The sequence below is a fragment of the Panthera tigris genome, chromosome A1 (assembly GCF_018350195.1).
Source record: "Panthera tigris isolate Pti1 chromosome A1, P.tigris_Pti1_mat1.1, whole genome shotgun sequence".
In the NCBI taxonomy this organism is placed as follows: domain Eukaryota; kingdom Metazoa; phylum Chordata; class Mammalia; order Carnivora; family Felidae; genus Panthera; species Panthera tigris.
Window position 1 is genome coordinate 12,072,944 of NC_056660.1, and position 24,741 is coordinate 12,097,684.

Consider the following 24,741-nt stretch of genomic DNA (forward strand, 5'->3'; position numbering starts at 1 on the left):
CTATGTCTGAATACAAATGGTTCATAATTGAAGGCTGAACTTCCTTATTTCATCTATGGGCAGCTGCAAGGGTGAAAATGGATACACTGTGTTTCATCATCTATAAACTGTTCTGCACTTGGGAGTGTAGGAGGGGAAATGTTGGCAATGTTTCAGGGCCCCGGGGGGCTGCGCTCAACCGTTGGTGATGAATGCTTATGTTTGAGGTGAATGCTTAGCATGAGGAAAAGGGGTCTAGCTCATGGTAGGAAGCCTCCTTCCCCGGGGTCCAGGGCAAAGCCTTGGGAGAGTCTTGGATGGTGGTTCAAGGGAACCATGTGAAGGGAGGCAGCACAGAAGCCAGTTAGAGAAAGGATGTTCTGGATGCTCTGGTTTCCTATGACTCAGGGGCTGAGATCTCAAGATCCTGTGCAGACCTAAAACTTTTCAGTTCTAAGGAGGTGCTACTGGTGAAGAAGGAACAGTCTAGAGTGATGCATGTTCCTTCCCTCTTACTCTTGTCCCCTCTTTCTTTACTGATTCATTCACTTTTATGTGCTTTTGTTTGCTCTTAGAGTCTCTAGAATAGTCTTCCTTTTAAGCCTGGTTTTAATTTTCCATGTGTTTGTCTGGTTTTCCCTTGTGCCCTTGTTATTGCCACCTTCCTTCTTCACCGGGACCAGAGTGGGGCGGGGGGAGTCTCTGTGTGCTTTCCACACTCTGTGATGGTGAAGGGGAGGGACTTACAAGGTGGGGAGCCCTGCAGGTGTGGAGGGCTTCATGAAGTCCTAACTGGCTCTGGGGAAAGTCCCGTTGACATCTTATGGATTCTTACTTTTGACTGATACAAGAGAGGGTTGCCTCATTCATTTTGGTTACATTTATAATCGGTATTTATGTCCTCGAAATCAGTCTTTTGCCCACAATGGTTTGCCAGCACACTGTTTTCTCAGTAAGGCATTCTTCCAGATTTAAAACACAGTTAGAGGCTTGATATGGAGACCGGGAATAAGCCAGTGAGCCAGGATTGAGGAGATTTTTGTGCCCACCATCCTTCTCTCGATTTGTATGACTTTTCCTTCAGATAGGAGACTAGACCCAGTAACAGTGGTCTTACTGATGCCATCTATGATTCAGAATCTACAGGGGTCCTGAGTGGTTTCCAGTCTACACTAAAGGAGTGAGTAGAACAGTGGTAGTGTAATTCATTTACTCCCATCCAACTTTGTTCAAGAAAGAATTCAAGGTGACCTATAATGATCTCTAAAATGTATAAGATACAATTAAATTAAAGATAAAAGATAAGAAAATTTGAGCAAAAGGAAAATAAAGATGAAAAGGGCAGCCAGAAATGAGGTGGGCGTACAAAATTCATGCCAAATATTTACATATATTTACTACAGGCAGAATATACATTTGGCTCCGATCATTCTAGCAGCTAATATAGAGAGGAAAAAATACCCAGTTGTTTTTAATATTAAAAAAGCTAAACAAACAGACTCATCATCTAAAAGAAACACAATGCTTTCAGGTGTTGGGGCCAGAAAAAGATTCTTCCATTATCACAGAAAGGCTATCACCTCATGTAATAACCAACATCATCGACAAACAAAGGGTATGATGCACAAAGAGAATGATGCATTCATCAATGAGTTGTTTAGGGCTATTTCTCAAAGTGTCCCTTGATGCTGGAGATGGCATCACCCTAGATCCACGGGGACAAGCAATTCTAACAGGTGACAGCAGAGTGGAGTTTTTAAAAACCTGGACTCTGGAGTTGGCTTTTCAAGCGAGTGTTGGCTCCACCATTGCCACCTGGGGGACAACCCCACCCGGGGTGGATATGGCATTAAATGAGGCAGTGAAGGTAAAACACTCAGTATGATGCCGAGAACATGCTGGGCATCAAGAAATGTTACTATTATTGAGCCAATTGCATAGATGGATTGCATTTGCTTTAGGTATTCCTGAACAAACACTGTTTTCCCTTGATAGGGCTTTTGCTGAGAAGCATTCACTGGCCATGCATTAGAATGTCTAGAACAAAATATTTTTTGTTCTTGGGAAGGCAGAGCCAAAAACTCTAAGGAAATTAGCCAAGAGGAGGGACGCGTCTCGTAAACCCTTAGGAAAACTGAGAAGCTTGGAAAAACAGGTGTCCGAAAAAAAGGTTACCCTCCACAAAACACAATCTTGGGTTTTGTGATATTCATAGATGATCCACCTTTGATTGGTGTGCAGTTTGGTAAAAGCTCTAAAATTAAAAAAAAAAATAATAATGCTTAAGTAACTGGATTCACTGGTTTGCTCTATTCAGATGTTATTCACAAGTCAGTTAATGCTGGGGTATCTGCTGAGCACCACAGTTATAGAAAAGTGGTCTGTTTCCCTTCTTTCTGAGAAATAACAGGGAAGCTACTAAAGCCATTTCTCAAAACAAAATAGTCCTCACCATGACAGTAACAGCAGCCACTCCTGCCCTCCACTATGCCATCGAAATAAATGGAAGAAATGTGTACTTGTACATTCTCTAACTTAGGAGTGGGGAGGCAAAAAGGGGATCATGCATCATATGAAGAAGTTACTCCTATTAGCTCCATTGAAAAGTGGTACCTGATTCATCAAGAGACCATCCTGATTCTGACTGTGATCTCAGTTTTGGGGTAGTTACAAGCATAAGTAGCCAGGATCTGTGAGTTCATGTAGCTCAGCTCATTCCTATTCACTGAGGCCAAGGCCAAGGGTAAATCATTAAAAGGTACAAATAATCTCAGGTGGGCATGGATTATTCACATGGTATTAAAGGGTATGATGCACAAAAGCCACTGTAGAAGACTTACCTGAAAATACCCCCACTACTCCAGGGTGTAATTTATCAAGTGGGAATATGGCTCTTTTGGGGGGCAGGATATTTAAGAAACTAATGGGTATTAGTTTGGAGGAGCAACGGGTTGGCCTAGTAAATTACAGACTGGAATGCACTCTGGGTCCAATCATAGGCCACCATTATGGCGGTTCCCAAACAGTCCTGGAGACAGAAATCGATCTCTGAATATTTTATTTAGCATTTTAATCAACTCTACAGGATGAGGGGATATTTGACTTAGCTGACATCATTTTCAACATTTACTTGCACATTTGAAAAGAAATAAATTAATTCATCTTTGGTTTAAGTTTTCCTGGTCATGGTGCTAAAAGAATGATGGAAAGGGGTGAAACCACGCTGTGAAAACAGTGGCGGCAGTGGGCCAATAATTAAAAGGAAATGCAGTGTAAAGCATAACTCCCAGTTTCTGGGGAATGTAAATTTGCCAGCACAGGTAGAAGCTATTAACATGAATTTTCACTCAGGACCTCATTCGAGTTGCCAGTGAGGAAATACCTTTAAATAGCTTGATAAGGATGTAACCTGGTCAAATTCAATGCTGACACATAAAGATCACAGTGCCTTTTCTGTTTGGTGAGGCACGTCTTATCTGATACTGGAGGGATCGGACTTGGTCCGGCATTCCATAAATGCACGCCTGTGTTTGGGATGTCCAACCATACCTGATCGAGGCAGTTGTTACGCAGGTATCTGAGTGCTTGCTGAATACTCTGAGGCAGGGGCTGTCCCGTTCTCTGCACGTGAACTATGAGGGGAACACCAAAGACAGTCTTGTCTTTGTAATCAGGAACTTTCATCCTCTTCATGAACTTTGGAACTGACCTAGAATTCACAGAAACCAGGTCACGCGAGCCTCTTGGGGCAGCCTGTGGGGAGAGGCTGTGAAAGCAAGCAAGAGGGAAGCCAAGCTTTTGTTGGAACAACCAACAGACACAGGGGGAATTCAACATCTCTCCCTTAATGAATCACATTACATGGAAATACTGTGTGTGCCCCTTGCCTATGTTAGATGTCTAACTATTAAACAGCATGATTCATGTTAGCGGGATGGATTTATGGCTCTGTTTTCAAGTCAAGTGGACAGCCTTCCAGTTTAATTGTGAATGACACTTACTGTCCCCAGTAAGACAGAAGAAATTTAAAAACTATGAGAAGAGGAAATTTAGTTGGGGTTGGGGGAGAAAGGAGGGGAGAGATGATGAAGCACTTCTTGGCTACATTCTTACTTTTCTAGAACCGGTCAAACTTTTTAAAGGAAATTTTAATACAAGCATATATTGATTTGACTCTGCAATTTATAACTTCCTAAAATATTTTTATAAAGGCACTTTCGATCCTTCTCTATACATAATATATAACATAAGACGATTAATGACATATTTTATATTTTTTCAAATCCATCAACTCATCTAAAATAGGGACTTACTTAAGGTTTCAACACATGCTTTTGTCAGTTCCTTACTATAAAGGTTTACTGCATATTCTTGTTCTTATTTGCCAGTGTGGTAAACGCAGAAATGTAGTTGAAGAATCAAATGCTCTTTGAATGAATCAACGCTCTAAGTGTTGAGCTCTGCCCTGCTCCAGAAGGTACGAGTGACAGCTGTTTCTTTGCAAGCTGCCAGAATTATTTTATGGCCAGTTTATTTTTAATTCCTCTGTTCACTATTAATCACCCTTTGCTGGTCTTTGTTTCCTTCTTGGAGCCTGACTGCTTTCCCTGGAAACTAACAAGAGAGCTACAGATAAAGCAATGCTTCCTGCAGGCGACATCACGTCCCCGCTGCAGCAGCACAGAAGGCAGACAGTAAGGCAGAGCTCCGGCATGGTTTCCAGGAGATCGGAACGAATGGCTTCTTCAGAAATCAGAACTTAAATACTGAAGCTTTGGCAACTGTGTACTTAGCTCTCGAACAAACGATCCCCTCCTAAGTGACCACACTACGCACCACGTCCAGCCGTGTTTATTGGACAGGGAGTACTTCTCCATGATGGCCGTGAGGCGAAGCAGTGAGAAACGCTGGAGCAGGTTCAGCTGGCCGGCTGTCTGGTTGCTGATGTGGGGTGCCGTGGACGGCTGAGGCTGGTGCGAGAGCTGGAAACTATTCCATCGGAGTCGCCTTTACCGGAAAGACCGTCAGAGAAGCCAGTCACAAAGTGGATATGTCATTGGAAAACACAGGATGTTACTAACTTTTAAGTAGCTAATCAAAATAGTTTTCGAGCCAAGAAAATCACAAAGCAAATGGAACAGGAGACGCCAATGTACAGAATGAACATAAGAAACCTTTTTTTTTTTTTCAAGTCTGATAATGAAAAAGGTCATTCTCTGTTTTGTTGGGAGGTTTTAAATAAGTGACATAATACATTTTATTTGTTTGTTTATTCCTAAATTTGCTCCCAAAGTGTTGAAAGCGGCTGAGACGGTGTATGTGTAAGTGTGTGTGGAGGGAGAGAGAGACACAGACAGAGAGCTCGAGACGGAAAGTGAGATGTGGAATGTTCCGGAACCGTAGAACATTTCACACTGCCGTCCTGTCTGCATTCTAACTCTCCTTTGCTGTTGAGATGGAACCTGAAGGTGTTCCATCCAGGCACAGATGAAGACGCACCCCTGAAGTGACAACACATTAGGGAACCCCAAGACACATGTCTGTCTCAACAAGAGCCCAGCGGCAGGTACAGTATTACTGTTTCTACTGCTTTAAGCTCTTCCGGGCCCATTTTTCAAGGGTGCTTCTGAAATGCTCTTTGTAAAACAGCTTTAATGTACCCTGTAATGGGCATTTTTTAAAGCCAAAATAAACTTGTGAAGTATGCACCCTTGCGTCTCAGAAATTTCTCATAGGATTTAAAAAAAAAAAAACGTTTAAAATTTGAGGTGGAGCTGTTTAATTAATACTGCAGCAAGGACACGGGAAGTACCTGGGGCTCCCTTACCAGTGATCCCTGATGGTGCCTAGCATAATGCTTTCAATGTATACTCACCATATATACATATACATACATATATATATATATATATATATATATATATATATATATATATACACACACACACATACATGTATGTATATATGTGTGTGTGTGTGTGTGTGTATATATATATATATATATATATATATGGTAAAACTGAGATCGAATTAAAGGATAAACACTCAGAGAAATGAATGTGAGTTGACACGGATTCAATCCCCATAATATTTGTCACAAAAGATATACTTGTGTTCGAATAGCCTAATCCCGTGTATCGCCTCAAACAGGGTCAGGCATTTAGTATGTGCTCTTTAAACGTTTCTTAAATAAAGACACCATAATTATTACGAGACGGATTGAAAATCATGCCACCAACCTGTTTGGCCTGGTCAGAGAGGCCCCTACACCAGAATCCCTCCTTTCCCTGACCCCAGTGGCCTCCGACTCATTAAGAGATGCTCTGTCCACATCGCTGGGTGTTGTCCGACCTTCGGAGACTGAGTTGCCTTCGAAATCTAAGGTGATCTGATTAGGCGATGGAAAGGGGCATAATCCAGATTCTGCAACCAGTGCGTCGTGTGTTTGCAGCTCAGGCAAGACGTTCTTTGACCAGTCATCCACTACCTCCTGGAGCCCATTGACGTGGTGCAAGATGTCATCTAAATGAGGGAAGAGGTCATCTTTCTCCAAGTCCAAAAGGTCTCCCGTGCTGGCGTACAAATGGGAGCCCGGGACGTTGTCGTAGATGCTGACTCTACTTGCCCTGTGGCAGGACGCCATGAGTCTGGGCTCCCCAGCACCAGGGCCCTGCTGTCTGCCCAGGGAGATGCTACCGGTCCTCCAGTTAACCCCATTGCTACCGTCTGTGGGCGAGAGGCTCTCGATAGAGAGTGCCTTGGGGAACGTTCCTGGTTTGTGATCCTTGGGAATATGCACTACCAAGTTCTCCTGGGAATGGAACTCGTGTGCGTGGTTCTGGTCGCCTGTGTCCCGCGGTGCTGTCCCGGCCAGCACGTCCAGGTCTTCCAAGTACATGCCCCCGCGCTTGTTGGCCTCCTGGCTTTTCCGTTCCTTGGGGCCGGGCGTGCTCACCCCGCTACCACTATTTAACGACTGGCTGCTTTCCCCGCTCCATTTGCCGGAGCTCAGGAGCCCTCTGGTGCAGGCAGCGGGGGGCGAGCTCTGGAGATCCCCGTTCGGGATGGGGACGCACTGCATGGCCTTGAAGGCCTCTGGCTCTTGTTGCAGCACGGGCCCGCTGATCACCAAGCCCCCGGTCCGCCCCGGCCCCTTATGCCTTCCGTGCGCTCCCTTCCCTCGGAGTGTCTCCATACGTTTCAAAAATGATTTGGCTCTGGTCCTGGTGGGTTTCTCATTCTTTGGGTGGAGGGGGTAGCTGAGAACGTCTCTGGGGGACTGTGGGAGGCTGCCGCTGACGAACGTGGCGTCCAGCATGACTGGGCTGTCGGGGCAGGACTGGCCGGGGCAGTCGAACGGCTCGCGGCCCGCGCTGTGGCTGCCCGGCTGGCCGCGACCGTCACTCCCTCCGCTGCTCTCACTGTGAATGGAGCAGACCTCGGGCTCGCTCAGGTCTGTGAGGACACTTTCACTGCTGGTGGTGTTCCTCATCCTAATGTCTCCCGATGACCCATTCCTGTCTCCTCCGGGGAACAGTGTGTGCAGGTCGTCCACGCGAGACCACCGGCGGCTGGTTCTTTGGAAAGTCCATTTGTTGCTGATGCAGAGATCTTCCTCATCTGAGTCGTCACCCTGAAAAACATTACAGATGACGCTCGCTTCCAGGAAGCATGGATGCAGTGGGAAACAGGGTGAGCACAGAGGCACGGTACTCCCCCTCTTTTCCCTTCCTTCCACGCGTGCCCTCTGGCTGTCCCACGGTCCTTCCACCATCTTTCATTGTCCCCCACACCCTCCTCCTCCCTTGTGCCTACAGGATCTCTTCTCAACCTGCTGAGCTTTCTTCCTTTTAATTTTCATAGAGGTTCTGAGTCCTTCCTTCCTCTCTGAGAAGTTTTCCTTGACTGATTACGAAGAGGTGTAATTACCATCTGACTAGACATCTAAATATAAAACACCTGCAGCTCTCTTTTTCAGAAACTTAATCCTGCCATCAAAGGCACCGACTTCTTTCCTGAAACCTCTTCACTGAGCCCCAGGACCATAGTTCCAGCTTCCCTCCTCTTTTTTTTTTAATTTTTAAAAATGTTTTTATTTTTGAGAGAGAGAAAGGGGGGGGGAGAGTGGGGGAGGGGCAGAGAGAGAGGGAGACACAGAATCTGAAGCAGGGTCCAGGCTCTGAGCTGTAGGCACAGAGTGTGATGTGGGGCTCTAACCCGTGAACCGTTAGATCATGACCTGAGCCGAAGTCAGACACTTAACCGACTGAGCCATCCAGGCGCCCCTCCAGCCTCCCTCTTCTGAACTTCAGAGTTAATCTATCTCAAAAGTAACACTCCTTACCTTAGTCCCCCAAATCTGATTCTTACCATGTATTCCCTGCGCAAATTAATGCCAAAATTATCCACTGAATTCCTCTAAGTAGAAACTTGGGAGCCATTACAGAGATCACTAGTTGAGGAGAGTCCAATCCAGCCGGCTCTGCTTGGCCAGCCTGCTTGTTTTTGATCAACTCTGAATCTAAATGCCTTTTTGCAGGACATGCATTACCGGGCAGCTGAACCCCCAGTGCTCTGCCCTGACTCACACTCTGCACCTCACACACTTCTTTTTCCTGTCTGGGTGCTGCCTGGGTAGAAACCCCCTGAGAGATGAGAGTTTGGGCTCCTTGAGGCCAGAGATGTCCTCGTTTACCTTTGCCAGTCCTTGTGGCCCAGGACAGACCTGGACCTAGGGCAAAAAATAATAATTTCCCTCCAAGATGAGTGGATTCATCAGCTTCTTCCCCCTCCTCATCCTGCATGTTAATAAGACCCAACTCTGAAATGACTTTCAAATCCGTTCCCTCCTTCACATCTTCCCTCTCACTCCCTTTGTGTAGGCCCTTGGCACCTCTGTCTGGGTCCGTTACAGTAAAAGCCTGGCTAGAATCCTTGTCTCCAGCGTCTTTCCCATCTAAACAGCTTTCCACAGTGTAATCCAAATATGATCATGTAATTTTCCAGCTTCAAAGCCTTCAGCTTCCCTTGGCCTTCCTAGAAGTCTTTAGCATGGCCATTCAAAGCCCTTTCAACCGGCCTGCAGTGTACTGTTCTTGCCTCACTTTAGTTGCGCCTCCCAGTTTCCCCGCTCCCTGGCCCATTCTCTTCAAAGCCTTCCCTCACCGCTCCAAGGCAATGACTACTTCCCGCCCAGAGCTCCTACAGCATTTGGGTTAGATCTGTGTTGTAGCACTTACTCTAATGAGAACTTGAGCTCATGCTGCTCGAATCCACTCTCAGTCGTTAGAGGTAAGCTCATCAAGAGAAGGGCTTGTGTATCTGTGTCTTAATCATATTTATAACCTCTCCAACGTCAAGCACATAGTAACTGCTCAATACTGTTTTGTTATTTGTATTAAATTTATTTTACTTTGACATCTGGTTCTAAGACTTGGTTCCAAATTCTAGTAGTACCAGTTAAGAGTTTAGGTGATTGCTTGCAAATTGCTTCTTCTCTCCAGTTTCCATCAACTCATGAAATGGTACTAAAAACAGGTTCTGCCTCATGGGTTTGCTGAGGGAGCTAAATGAAATAATGCATTTAGTAGGCCCTCATTGAGGAGTATTTGTTATTTTCCAGTGTTGGCTAAATTGCTTATCTACTTATTGTCCATCTAAGAAGATTGCTTACCTATCTTTTTACATATCTAATGTCTACTTTAACCCCCCTTAACTTTGCGATATATTCTCCTTTCAAGAAAAAGTAAATAGATGCTCAGGCAATAAATATTGCCATCTCCCTATTCTCACTTATTTCTTGAAAATCTAGATTCACATGGGCTGGACTAACTGACAAATTTGAACATTCACGTACAGTGGTTACATTCACATACGGTAGAAGGTGGAAGAAAGTAAAAACTAAGGTACTAATGGAGAACTCCATTGCTTTGGGATCACAGTGGGAAATTAGCTTTGAGTTTAAAAAAAGTTATATAAAGCTTTGGCAAAAGAGTTTAAAAAGATGTACACGTAGGAAAAAAGGAAAGGGTCTCAGGTGATGAATCAAAGTTATACTTTCTTTATAGCATTTTAGAGTTCTCTTTTTCTGTGATTGATACACAGTAAGACATGACATTTGAGAGCCACTTATGTATCAGGCACCATAAAGGTTGAAGGGTGAGCTCACTGGATTTTCAGATCACATTTCAGGAAGCTAGTGAAAAGAAGCTGATATTAAGTTAGCATTCTGAAAAAGCCCTTTCAGCAAATACGTTTTGAGAAGGCAAAGAAAGGATATATTTTTAAAGAAAATGTATATATTTTAAATAGAAATTACGATATTTAGCGTGGGCTCCAATGATGTCTCTCAAGTTAGCCCAAACTCGGTTACTGATGCTGGAAAACCACATACGAGTTGGATAAGGATTCCTTTATTTTGGTCAAGAAAAGATGCCAAGCTGGGCACTGTGGACTGGCAATGGAAAGCTTGCCCCCGTCTGCTAGACTCTAAGGGTTTATTATACTAGCTTTGGGCAATAGGAGGGTATTTACAATCCAACCAAGGCATGTGAAAAAGTGGTGAACTCCTGGAAAACACGGCCAGCAGTTCAGGGAAATTTTGCAGTATTTAGATCTTTTGAACCCAAACAAACAAATGAAAACCAAAGCAAAAAAACAAACAAAACAAAGAAAAAAGAAAAAAAAAAAAACACCCATTCTCCTTTAGCATCCTGTGCATATGATTATCATAGTATGTCCCAAAGGGCAGTGACATGATTCTGTCTGGTTTTTCCACCAGGGCAGAATCTTTCACCCTATTGATAGTGACCTACAATAAGAAACTTTCCATCACAACTTAAGGCACACACATGTTACAATAAACAAACATACAAACGAATAAATAACCAAGCTCATGATATAAATATTATCCTTGTTTTTACTCATATTTTATAATCTAGTTTAGTCTATTTTTCTTAATATTGTCTGTTACCCACCAAAATTGTTTCACAGCTCACCAACGTGTCGTGACTGACAATATGAAAAACACACTGTACTAGAGTTTAAGTTTTGTTTTTTTTTTCTAAACACTCAGGGCCCAGCAGACTTAACGTGCATACAGCCGACTCTCCGGTAATTGTGGACGTGTACTGATTAAGAGATATTGAGATCTCCTCTGTTTGATAATTTTTTTTGAGGCTTAAAAACAAATAGCTTGATTATTTAGGAATGCAAAATGGAAATCTCTAGGAGTCAGATGTATTTATGAGAAAAAGACACACCAGACAAACCTTAATCTCCCATCTCAATGGTTTAGTATACCATGGAAATACAGACACAGAGTGTCTGGATTTCAGCAAAAGAACTGACAAGAGATTCTCACGATATCGTTGTGACCAAGATGGCTAACCGTGTTGGATGCTATAGAGAGTTCTTTTGGTAACTGGTTGAGTAGTTCACACCAAAGAGTGTGGTCAAAAGGCTGAATGCAACTACAGGAGAGCTCTCTGGAGGATGCCTCAAAGTTATGTCAATTTTAAGAATAACTTGAATGAGCCAGGAGAACTCATGTTAGGTAATTCACTAAGTAATGCTGACCAAGGTACCCTTTTTGAGAGTCAATTATCTCAGTTGTAAATGGGACTAATAGTAATATAAATCCAGCATGATTTGTCAACACAGCCAAAGGAGATTATATGTGAAAATGCCACGTAAACCTTAAAGTACAATGTAAAGCTACTTATTGTTGTTAGAGACTGGTGATATCAGGATGTATAAAGACCTTAACAGAACTGAATGGCGGCCTCTTAATGAGATAAAATTTCATGAAGTAAAAATAAATTAAATAAATAAACAAACCAAAAACCCTAAGTCACTCACCAAAGACAGTTTGAGAAACTGTTCAAGATTGAGCAGAGGTCAGAAAACTTTCTGTAAAGGGTCAGATAGTAAATATTATAGGTTTCTGGGCCATGCGATCCCTGTCATACCTGGTCAACTCTATTAGAGCCAGAAGAATGAGTGCTCTAATGCAAGTTTCACTTTGTTTGCAAAAACAGAAACAGTGGTTTGCGGACCCCCAGTCTAGAGGATTGAGTGCTGATGGGCTGCTGTGTGAAAAGTGAGCCCTCAGTGCTTCTGCAGAGAAAAGAGCTAGAACCCAATGGGCGAGAGTTTACATCAAATCCGCTTTCGGCTTACTGTATGGAAGACTTCCAGTAATTAGAAAGAAAATAAATTGCCCTGCAGTGCAGCAAACTCATCGTGGCTAGATGCTCACAGGCAGAGGCTGAGGGGGCTATGAGCAAGGCTCTCGGAAGTAAATCCTGTAGTGGATGAGAGGCTGGAGGAGATGATGGAACATCCCTTCCAACTCAAAGATCTAATGGCTCTAGGATATGCACCTGCAATTATCTTCAATTTGAGACTGTAATACTCTCCAGTCAAGCGAATGCTGGAATACGACGTAATTTTTTTCTCTTTTGACTCTGCTGTTTGGAGCTAGTGGGAAGCGTCTAATTTGGAGGGAGAGACTGGGGTGTGTGTGAAAAGCAGAGGGGGTGGAGGGGAGAGGAGACCGGGCCCCTGGACAACAGCTGCAGCTCCTTTGAAATGCTGATAGCATCCAGGCCCCAAGATGCTGGCTGCAAGGTGGCAATTAGTCATGGTTTCTGAGTTGCTTTCCACCTTTGGTCATGATTCAGAGAGCTTTATTAAAACTATAACTTTAACCAGAACCATCTGAAGCCAGCCTTTCTCTCTTGGGAAATCGTAGGGAAGAGCCTTGTGAGCATATATGTCTGTCTCTTTCCTCATTTAACAGACAGCCTACTGGAGTCTTTGGTCTCGACTTTAACTTTGAATGAAAGTCATATCACATAAACACTAACCAATGGGGAGTTTTAAGGTCATCGTGAAGCAAGCGTGAATTTTGTAGGTAATGATGAAGAAGAAACACTTTTTCTGAGAACAAGTAGCTCTGTGTGGGCCTTGGAGTTTTTAATTTAGATGAAATGCTGATATTTTGGCTTTTCCGAAAAATGGGAACATTCTGAGTTGAAATTATATATTCCTCAGAGACAAATGCCAAACAGACATTGCAAAAGAAAGGTGTTTTTTTTCTTTTTAATTTTTTTATTTTAATGGCATTTGGCCAGATCTTTACCCTGGAAACAGGAGCCCACACAGGTCCACAGCTGCAAGAGGCAGCTAATCCACGGTTACATAGAAATTTAGAAGTGTATCTTCCATTCAGGTTAACGGGAGCTGAGTGGTGGAGTCCACCTGTTCAGAAGCTGGAATGTACCCTTTGCAGGGCTGCAGGGGAAGGAGCCTGAAGCCAGAGGCAGGGGAGCTGCTGGTGTCCTCAGGGTCTCCAGAAATGCCTCCCGCCTGGGTTTTAGTAAGTGTCTCAGTGAGGTGTGTGGCCGAGAATGAGAATACTGTTCTCTACCTGACTCTCACAGAGACAGGGAAGGTTACCTTGAATCTCTGATAAATCACTTTTCTCTCCCACAAAGAGAAAATCTTGCGCTACTATCTTGAGAGGGGGAGGCAGGTGTGATTTCATTTCTCCTGGGGCTTTACAAGTAGCCATTTGTTGTCCAAGAAAGGCGTGCGCCCAAGTAAGTATGAATGAGGCTTCACCATCCTCATCTGTTTCTATACTTGTTTTTCTTTCTTGGGTGAACCCATCAAACTCTTCAGAATTTAAAAAACAAAATCCAATGAGAAGGAAATGCAAAGCAGAGCAAGGACATTCACTGTGAGAGACCCAGAGATGCATTTCTACAAGGACATTAAATAAATCATGGACTTCTGTACAGATGGCAAGAAACATCCCTCTTCTAAAAACAACAATAAAAATGCATTATAATTGTATGTATTGCAGAGGAAACTCTTCCAGGCCTCAGGCCAAGTGCCAGAAGTCCCCTCAGACTCCAGTACATTTCTGAATTCTGTGTTTTTTTTTTTTTTAATTTAATGTTTATTTATTTTTGGGAGAGAGAGACAGAGCATGAGCGGGGGAGGGGCAGAGACAGAGAGGAAGACATAGTATCCGGAGCAGGCTCCGAGCTGTCAGCACAGAGCCCGATGCGGGGCTCCAACCCTCGAACCGTGAGAACATGACCTGAGCCAAAGTCTGACGCTTAACTGACTGAGCCACCCTGGTGCCCCCTTTGTGTTATTTTTTTAAAGTTTTTTTTTTTTAATGTTTATTTATTTATTTTGAGGGACAGAGAGAGAGAGACAGAGAGACAGAGAGACCAGGAGAGGGGCAGAGAGAGGGAGAGAAAGAATCCCTAGCACTTGCAGTGCAGAGCCTGACTCGGGGCTCAAACTCATGAACTGCGAGACCATGACCTGAGCCAACATCAAGAGTCAGATGCTTGGCTAACTGAGCCAGCCAGGAGCCCCTGTGAATTCTTTGAAAGGCAAGGAGGGGCATTTTGGTGCCAGAGTATCTGGGGTCAAACCTTGCTATTTCTGCGTGACTTTGAGCAAGTTACTCCCTGTGCATCCGTGACTCGGAGTACACGGGGAGGGACAGCGCCCGGCACAGAGCATGCTCTGTGTGGGTGTTTGCTGCCCACACAAACTGCTAGGTGAGCACATGTAGCCCTTTCATTGATCCCAAAGGGAGAAAGAACCACTGGGGCTATGGACACTTAGGCAATTTGGGGATGATATTCTACAGAATGAATCATGTCTGGGCCTCTGCAGATGAGAGGTAAGGATTATATTTTTATTTCTTAGATTGCCTAAAATGGGGACATACCTAGAGGAAATGCTGCTGGTTGTCTTTTTCTTCCGACTAAACGAATTCCGAAGTTGACTGCAGTGTCACATGGTGCTTCTTCTCAAGTTTCACTTTCTACGTTTGATCATTTGACCTAGTCCTAGCTTGTATTTATGTATGTATTTATATTTTTTTGGTGCAGTAAAATAAAGGGTGAGCCTATGACTTGTGGAAGGGGCAGATCACAGGAATGCACACCCCCACACGGTCTCCTGCATAACTGCTTAGACCACAGCCCCAGATGCTGGTCATTATTGAGATTCACAAGGTGGTGAAGACCACATGTTGAAATTATTTATTTGAGAAGTCAGGCCATGTCTTCTCAATTTACTGAGTGCAAAGCCGTATTTTATTTCAGTGCACGCATTTGTGAGGCCTCTAGCTGAGCAGGGGCTATAAGGGTAAGGGCCGCTACATCCAACGTGAGGAATAAATTAAGAATGTCAGAATACTGAAGTGACCCATTTACAGAGGAACTTTTGTGAAGGTAACACACAACCAGCCTAACAAATGTTATTCCGGCCGATCTCACATGTGGGTTTTTGAAAAGCTGGTGATAGGGTGAGAATCTGATCACTCCACTTGGCTGAAAACAAATCATGTCATTAGTTTTTGTCTCTTGTAATACACTGCAGCTACACAGATCTGTCTAGGAAGCCGTATGGATCAGCCATGCTTTAGACACATAGGCGTGGCTGTGTTAGGTTAATAAGAACCATGTGTTACGACCAAAACAACATCTGAGGCTCACGCTTCAGATCGTGTGTATGCTTTTCAAGGGGTCTATTCAGCCAGACAGCTGTTGGGACGCTTATTTCCACATTTTTAATTTGTCTTTGGCCTAGACAAATTGCTCATATTTTAATATTTCTCTGGATATTGTTTTTCACCATTTTACCTCATTAGCTTAAATCTTTGGTTTCTAACTCAAACTCCAAACTGTTTTTAAGGTGAGGTCAACCAAAATTCATTTGCTTTTTTTTTTTTTTTCCTTTGGGTGCTATTTTAGAATAGAAATTCAAATTCAAGTTATTTTTTAAAGATCAGGTTACTCAAGAGTGACTTAAAATCCATTGGATTTAATGATTTCTCTGGGTAGACCAGGATAAAGAGCACTTTCTTTCGACTCAAAGATGTTTTCTCTGCTTCTTCAAAATATACTGTGGCTTGACTTGTTACATATTGGAGATGTGAAATGAAAAAAGTAGTCAACGATCTTATTTTGAATTTCCCAAGAGGATCAATTCACTGAGGGATAGGGAGGGTTTTCAGCGACAGTGGTTATTAGGAGCCTTGATTTTGGAGTCAGGCATGCCTGAGTTTGAAACTCCGTTCTCCCGCTGGCTTAAAGATCATGAGCAAATGACAACCCGTTCAAGTTTTATTTCCTTTGTCTAGAAAACAGAGATCCTACCTCAGTGGATTCAATGAGATCACGTATGGCAAGCACATAACATAGCTCCTCGAAAACAGTAAGTGCTCAATAAAGTACAGCTTTATTTCAGAACTGAAGTGTCCAGTCTCATTCCTACAGAGGGAATAGCACATGCTAGTCGTAGAACACGGAGGGAGCATAGTGACTCTTAAAACCGAACGAAATTCCTTGTGAGCAGAGAGAAGTGTAAGTGGGAGGGATGGTATAGAGGAGGCAGGCCCCGCATCTTGTTGCCACACTCCACACGACCCCTCACCGATTATGAAATGAACCTGCCTGCGGATGAGCACATCTTCCAGGGTACTTGGAAATAAAATGCTATGGAACAGGATGAAGCAGAAGACATTTGGCACGGGCCCACGGGTTCTTTTCTGCATTCGCTTAATCTACGCATCACTGTGGAGTACTTGAGACTGATGGGGAGTGGACACTTACGACTAAAGAAACTTCTAAAAGATGACCACAGAGAAGGCATTTTATATCTTTCAGCAAAACTCTTTGATCAAAATGAAAACAAAGTGAAATGGTGAAACAAATGGACCTCAGCCTGGATTTATAATGGGACTTATTTATGATGGTTATGATGAGCTGGGATATTTGGAAAACAAACATAGATGGTCGGGCATTTCAGAATTTTGCTTGGGTTCCTGTTGTTTTTAATCCATGAATGCAAACTTATTTTGTTAACATAAACCATGATCTTAGTAAGGTGTAGACACCTACCTTTTTCCTTTGGAAGTTCACATCAAGTTTCATTGAGGCACACTTGTTCAATGTATGCAGTCGTCTGAAAAGAAGGAAAAAGGTGGTGATTGCTACCACTAATAAGCCTAAATTTTCTTTTCAGATTGATTCTCATTTATTGCCAATGAAGTTGAAAGTGTAGAAATGAAAAATTATGTCCCTACAAAGTACTGTACCCACTCAAGGTATGCTATGCAAAGCGTCCCGTTGGCTTTCCAGCCTACCAGTCCCTACCCATCCCCTAATCTAAACCCAGCCTTTTCCTGGCTTCCCTCTCCTTTCCTGGAATGCATGAACAGTCATCTTAGCCCTGCTTTCACTAGCCCCTCCATTCATTTGCCACGGCGATCATGCTAGTCCCCAAATTCAGATCAACTTAACCATCTGTCCTCTCCCCTACTCTTGGGCTATTGGGTATAAATGGCAAGATAACTCAGTGCTGAATTATATATATGGTAGACTAAATTGTGTCCCCACCCAAACTCGTATGCTGAAACCCTAACCCCCAATGTTATTGTATGTGGAGTAAGAAGTAATTGAGGTTAAATGAGGTCACAGGAAAGAGCTCTGATCCAACAGAATTGGTTCCTTACAAGGGGAGACACCAGAGAGCTCGCGCTCTCTCAATGTGCCATGTGAGAACACAGTGAGAAGGTGGCTGTCTGCTAGTCAGAAAGAGTGTGCTTACCAGGGACCAAGCCCTGCTGGCACCTTGATCTTGGACTTTCCAGCCTCCAGCACTGTGCGAAAATAAATGTCTGTTGTTTAAGACACTCAGTCTGTGGTATTTTGTTATGGCAGACCGGGCTGACGAATAAATACATTTTGATTTTCATCCTCAGCTGGGCTCTGAAAATTGCTACTCAGCATTCCTTTCATTTTTTTGTCTGGTTGGCTCCCAATCTCAGATCATGAAAAATATCCCAGTCCCACAACAGAGAACTTAGCCACTGCTGCCAATGAGAAAATATAGCTGAACATAAGCTATCAGACATAAATTCTTTTAATAATCCTTTCCTTCATCATAAAAAAAATGATGTTCCTCTTCTTTTTCAAAGCTAACCCTTTCATCTTGTTTTTTATTTCAACATCCACCACTTCTTCTGGGACCTTGATACCTCATTTATTCCCTCACCTCAGCAAATTCTCTCGACTGCTTTCTTCTCTTTAAGCTTATCCCTGTCTTGAACAAATTGACTAGCCAATTAGTTAGCTACCTAAATCACCATAATCACACAAACAATTTTCCCCTCAATCCTAATCTTTCCATCAAGCAACGGTACTAACCTACCCCAATATTCCCTTCCTTACGCTACTCAACTGCCCGAGGACAGTCTCAATATTCATTCACTCTTCAATCCATTACAATGTAATTTCCTGAAATGCTCTTGCAAATACCTTTACTAGTTTACTTTATCTGATTACACTTTAAAAATCATACTTATTGAATGCATATGGTTTGAAGAGTCACACATTACCCCTCCTGTCCTTTTTCATCTATGCCTCTTTGGGGGCAACTCTTCGCCCATTTCTTTTGTTGGCGTTTACCTCTAACAACATGTTTATGCTGTTACTTCTTGATTTTTCAGTACAAATCATTATTTATAGACTTTATTCTCTGCACGATGATTTATTTTTTTTTTACTACCTGTCTCCATCCCTCACCTACCCCCCATTCGTACACTGTATCTTTTATAATTATAGTTATGTCATAATTTCAGTTTTTGGATAAATCAGTATTCAGTGTTTATTATATTTATTATTGACCATGTAAATGCTGTTCACATGTATATCACACTCTGATTATTTTGTCTTCCATTCTCAACTTTTCATTATCCTAGGAGTTAATAAGTGTCTTGTTTATTTGTTTCCTTAGTTTTCAATGTATTTATCCCTAAATTCAAACTCAAATACTTCCTCAGCTATCTAACTCCCTAAGTGTGTTACTCTAGTAATCTAATTTCCTTGGTGACGTCTCTCTCAGAGCCTTCTTACCTGTTCTAGTTGGGGGTTTGCTGCCCTTGTTTTTATTTTATTTTATTTTACTATCATGGGCTGAACAGATTTCTCAGCACTCAGATTCTCAGATTTTTCTTGAGTGTGTTTTTTAATATGCTGAGGCTGAGCTACAAAAGAGGCCTGAGAACCTCAATATTTAGAACATAAATATCACTGTCACTGAAGTTCCCATTTTCACTTGAGTGCCTCACCTTCAACTATGTCTAGTGTTCCCCCAGCCTAGGGAACTTCTGTTGTAGCCTCTCTAGGCAATCAACTTCTAGTTTTGGGCTGATGGTGGGGAAGAAAAGTCACCTAGATATAAACTGGGGGAGTAAATCCAGGGCTCTATCTACTTTAAAACAGAATTTCAAACAACCGTCTTCTTTTTAGCCTCCCTTAAATGTCAATCCCCATTTTTGAGCTTTTTAGGATTATTGTAGTACAGACTGAATTTATGACTTACTTCACTGACCACTTAGCTTTTATTTCTTGGGCTTGCCAAGTTCTCTACTACATCATTTCTGTTTTTCTGCTTTGAAAATTTTATAGTTGTGGTGTCTCTCTTTGTATGGACATCTGCTTTTGTAAAGGAATGCCTCTCTAAATCAGTGGGAATTTAGATAGCAAGAAAATTCAGGTGTTCAATCTCCTATCTTTGATGACTCCTTTTGTATTCTGACTGCTCTGGCTTTAAATTTTCAGCTCAATGAGTTTTGGCAATTTTAACTACCCTCAAACAAGGTAAAGAACATTTTTGCACATAGGAACGTTCTCTTGTGCTCCTTTACCATCAATTCTCTCCTCACCACCACATCCCCTCCTACCTCCCTCAGGGTCATCTTCTTTCTGATTTCTATCACTCATAGACTGACTTTGCTGATCCTTGGTTATCATATAAATGGAATCATATGGTATGTAGTTTTGTGTGTCTGGCTTTTTTTTTTTTTTCACTCAACACAATATTTTTGAGATTGATCCATTTTATGGAGTATAGCAGTAATCATTCCTTTTAATGGCAGAGTAGTTTTCCATGGTATAAAGACATACAATTGGTTTATCTACTCTTTTGCTGGTGGATATTTAGGCTATTTCCAGTTGTGACTAATGCTTTTTGATCACCAAATTCCATATCTTCTTTTTAGCAAAGACCTGTTTGTAGTAATGGGCAATAATCCCCACTCTCCATTCCTTGAAACTTTTCTCTTTGGCATTTAAGATTATGAGTTCCCTCATCTCTCTAAACACTATCTCCTTCCTGTCACCAAGTAGTACCTGCCCCTTAACTATTAATATTTTTTAGGATTCAGACTATAGTCATTGCTCTTTTTATTCTGCATGAATATACTGAAATATATTATCCCATCAAATAGACTCTGATGATGTCCAATCTTCTTTCTCTAACCCAGATGCCTCCCTTGAGCCCCAGAGTCACGTTTCTAACTACTCATTAATCTCACCCATTTGTGGGGTTCTGCTGACCCTTCAAACTCAACTTTCAAAACTGAGCTCATCGTATTCTCTTCCAAACTTGTTTCTGATACTTACTGTCTTATCTTGATTAAGAGCATCACCAAGTAGGCCAGCCAAATGGAGTCATCTTGACACTTTTCTTCTTTAAGGTCTGTATTCATTTGATTACCAAGTCCCATCAATTACATCTCTGTGGTATTTTTGAAATCTTGCCTCTTCTTTGGCCCTATTTTGGTGCCTTCTCATCTTTTACCTAAGTCAGGCAATAGCCTCTTAATTGGTTTCACTACCAATTCAAATGCTTTACATTAAAACCAGTTCTATTTCTCAACTTTTTCTCATGTCACTCATTTATTTAAAAATATCTGATGACTCCCCTTATTTTCAGCCATCTCCAGTTTACCCACTGACTACACATTCATTAGTGTCAAATAGTGTCAAATATAATAAGCAACCCTGGATTAGAAACTGATCATTTAGTCTGAAGCTATCTTTAGCATGGGCTTGGCCTTTGCTCTTATAACTGACAGCCTATCTTTTTGGTCAGTTCCACATGTGTCCATTGCTGCCTAAGACCTAAGAGTGGTATGTGAGGTAAATTTTATATATACATTCTCATTTGGATATATAATGAGGTACAGAAGAGCTTCAATAAGTCGATGTTGCTCATCTGGCAGCTCTGTAACAGGTTTGTTTAGGTAAGGATTGCTTGTCATTTACAAAATTTACTTTTCTAACAAACTGTTCTTCCATCATAGGTTGGAATCACAAACAGACATTTTTATTCTGTGCAAAAGTTTTTGATCTCCTACATACACAAAAGCCATCAAAGGGCTCATCCTTTATATGTCACGTGCTTGAATATGCTTTCTACTTTTTGACACAAACAAGAGGTCAATTTGTTATTTTTCTAAAGCTGGAGACTCAAACAAACTAGATTTGACTACCTAGATTTGGGTCCTTTTATCTCCCCTGAACCCAGATATTTGCCTGCACTTTAAGAGTTGCTCCTCTTCTTGGAAAAAAAAATATTTGTAAAACCTGTATCTTGTAAAGGACTTGTGCCCAGAATACATAAGAGCTCCACAATAAATTCCATAATAGGTCAAACAATCTTGAGTTTTTAAACATGCAAAATATTTGAACATACAGTTCATTTTTTAAATGTTTATTTTTGAGAGAGACAGAGAGAGAGTGCACAAGCAGGGAGGGACAGAGAGAGGGAGACACAGAATCTGAAGCAGGCTCCCGGTTCCAAGCTGTCAGCACAGAGCCTGATGTGAAGCCCGATGAGGGGCTCAAACTCACAAACTGTGAGATCATGACCTGAGCCGAAGTCAGATGCTTAACCAACTGAACTACCCAGATGCCCCTGAACATACAGTTCTAAAAGAAGATATTCAAATGGCAAATAAGCACATGAAAAGATGCTTAGTGGTCATGGGAGAAATGCAAATTAAAATAATAAGACACACTGGAATGCCTAAATTAAAAACACTGTCAACACTAAGTTTTAGCAAAGACATAGAACCACTGGAACTTCCAAAAGGATACAGCCTCCTTGGAAAACAATTTGGTAATATCTTACTAAATTAAACATATTCTTAGAATATGACCCAGCAATTCTACTCTTAGTTATATCCAAGATAAAATAAATCGTACACCCATACAAAGACCTGTACTTGAATGTTCACAGCAAATTTATTCAGAAAATAGCCCCAAAGTGGAAATAACACAAAGGTCCCTTAACTGACAAATGGAAATAAAAACTGTGGTATACACATATAAAGAAATATTCAGAAATACAAAGGCACTAACAACTGATACATGCAACAAAATGGATGAGTCTCAGAGGCATTATGTTAAGTAAAAGAAGCCAGACACAAAGAGCACACACTATATAATTGCATTTATACAAAATTTTAGAGAAGGTAGAACTGCAGTGACAGAAAACAGTTCAGTGGTTGCCAAATGTCAGCAACAGAGAACTTTTTGAGATAATGGAAATGTCCTACATCATGATTGTGGTGAATGTCACATAACTGTATACATTTGACAAAATTCAACAAATCGTAGGTTTTAAGTTGGTGAATTTTCTTGAATGTAAATTACACTTTTAATAAAGCTGAATAAAAAACACTGCAAGTGAGTGACATCGGTGGGAATGGTGGAATACAAGTCTTCAATGCTCTGTTCCTTTATAAAAGTAAGAAGAATATTGGCAATAACTGTCAAAATCAACTTTTTAAGAACTCTGGAAAGCAATAAAGGCTTGCAACCATCCAAGTACTGTCTATTTAAGAAAAGTGGTTGAATCTACGTGGGAACAGGGAGATTTGAGGCATCTGACCTTGCCCTATTCTCATGTTTCTTTCCTCAGCTCTGCAAAAGCTTTGAAAAACAACAGCATCACAATCAGGGTACCTATGAAAACTGGCAGCCTAGCAGCCACTGGAGAGGGCAGAATGGGCTTGGCTCCCCAAGAGCTTCATTATTAAAGAACTGTCATTATCTGAGCTGCCTGGAAACTGCCTGAATGGCCCCCATTCACAGGGCTTATCTTCATTTAACCTGACTCTGAGCTCATCACTGAGAACAGTTTCCCCCCCAGGGTGTTTGTCAAAAACAATCAGCAGCAATTATTTAACATCATAGCTGCCTGAACTGCTGATAACATTTGGGCTAAACAAGATGTGAACCAAAATGAATGAAAAGGATAGCTGCAAGAATGAGATGTCCATAGGGGACTTAGAAAAGTTCTAACATATTCTTAGGAATCTAGAAGGCCAAGCACATATGAAGAACTGTGTGCATACCCAGAAAAGGCATAACAAAGTCCTAATTTCTCACCTCCACTCGGCATTGTTGATCTGCACAAGCAGGAAATAAAGGCTAAGGCAGAATTATCAACTTCCTCCTGGAACATTGAAACCATAGCCCAATATGCACAAAGAGCCCTTGATAAAGGCTGGGAGACATACTGGTTCAAGGCATTTAAGGACAGTCCTGTTAAATCATTTGCTGACCGCTAAGCTAACCAAGTGGAGACTTCAGTGGTAATATATAGCAAAGTATTCAGACTTCAGAGAATTAGCTGAGGAAAGTCACTGAACTATAGCCACAACAAGGGAAGTCACTAAACTATAGCCACAGCAACAAACCTTGGGGAGAGGATATCTGATTTTGAGAGTTGCCACATTATAGTGTTCAAAATTTCTGGTATTAAACAAAAAATAACAAGACAACACACAGATTCTAAAGTTTAGATGGAGAGGCAAAAGACCCAGAATAGCCAACACAATATTGAAGCAGAAGAACAAAGTTGGAGGGCTGATACTACCCAACTTCAAGACTTACTATAAAGCTAAAGTAATCAATACAGTATGATATTGGTAAAAGAATAGAAAAATGGATCCATGGAACAGCATAGAGAGCCTAGAAATAGACCAACAGAAGTATGGTCAACTGATCTGTGACAAAGGAACAAAAGTAATATAATAGAGAACTGATAGCCTTTCAACAAATTTTGTTGCAACAACTGAACACACACACACACACACAACACACACACACACACAAACACAAATCCATCTAGACACAGACCTTCTACTGATAGCCTTTCAACAATTTTTTTGCAACAACTGAACACACACACACACACACACACACACCACAAATCCATCTAGACACAGACCTTCTACCCATCACAAAAATTAACTCAAAATGAATCACAGACTTAAATGTAAACACAAAATTATAAGATCCCTGGAAGATAACATAGAAGGAAATCTAAATGACTTGAGGTTTGGTGATAACTTTTTAGATACAACACCAAAGACATGATCTATAAAATAAATAACTGATAAACTGGACTTCATTACAATTAAAAACTTCTGAGAAAGACATTGTTGAGTGTATGAGAAGACAAGTTATAGACTTGGAGAAAACATCTGCAAAAAACATATCTGATAAAGGACTATTGTCTAAAATATACAAAGAACTCTTAAAACTTTAATAAGAAAACAATCAACCCAATTAAAAAATAGGCAAACAGTCTGAACAGACACTTCTCCAAACAAGACACACTGATGGCAAATTAGCACATAAAAAGATGCTTAACATCATGCATCATTAGAGAATTGCAAATTAAAATAACCATGAGATTAACACCATACACTTATTAGAATGACAAAATTATAAAACATTGACCACACAAAATGCTGACAAGAATGTGAAGCAACAGGAATGCTCACTCACTGCGGTTGGGGATGCAAAATGGTACAGCACTTTGGAAGACAGTCTGACAGTTTCTTACTGCCAAACATACCCATAC

General features: G+C 41.6%; 1 protein-coding gene across 4 annotated transcripts in view; it reads right to left on the reverse strand.

Annotated features, from left to right (window-relative positions):
* STARD13 (StAR related lipid transfer domain containing 13) overlaps positions 1 to 24,741 on the reverse strand; it is a 235,703-nt gene that overhangs the window by 19,551 nt on the left and 191,411 nt on the right. For 2 of the 4 annotated variants that reach the window (XM_042998133.1, XM_042998016.1), the window contains exons 4-7: positions 16,917 to 16,980; positions 6,219 to 7,612; positions 4,816 to 4,986; positions 3,529 to 3,688 (exon numbers count right to left, since the gene is read on the reverse strand). In XM_042998133.1, the coding sequence (XP_042854067.1) occupies positions 3,529 to 3,688; positions 4,816 to 4,986; positions 6,219 to 7,612; positions 16,917 to 16,980 (1,789 nt within the window). Of the gene's footprint in view, positions 1 to 3,528; positions 3,746 to 4,815; positions 4,987 to 6,218; positions 7,613 to 16,916; positions 16,981 to 24,741 lie in introns of all 4 variants that reach the window. The other 2 variants (XM_042997960.1, XM_042998083.1) reach the window with 1 other exon arrangement.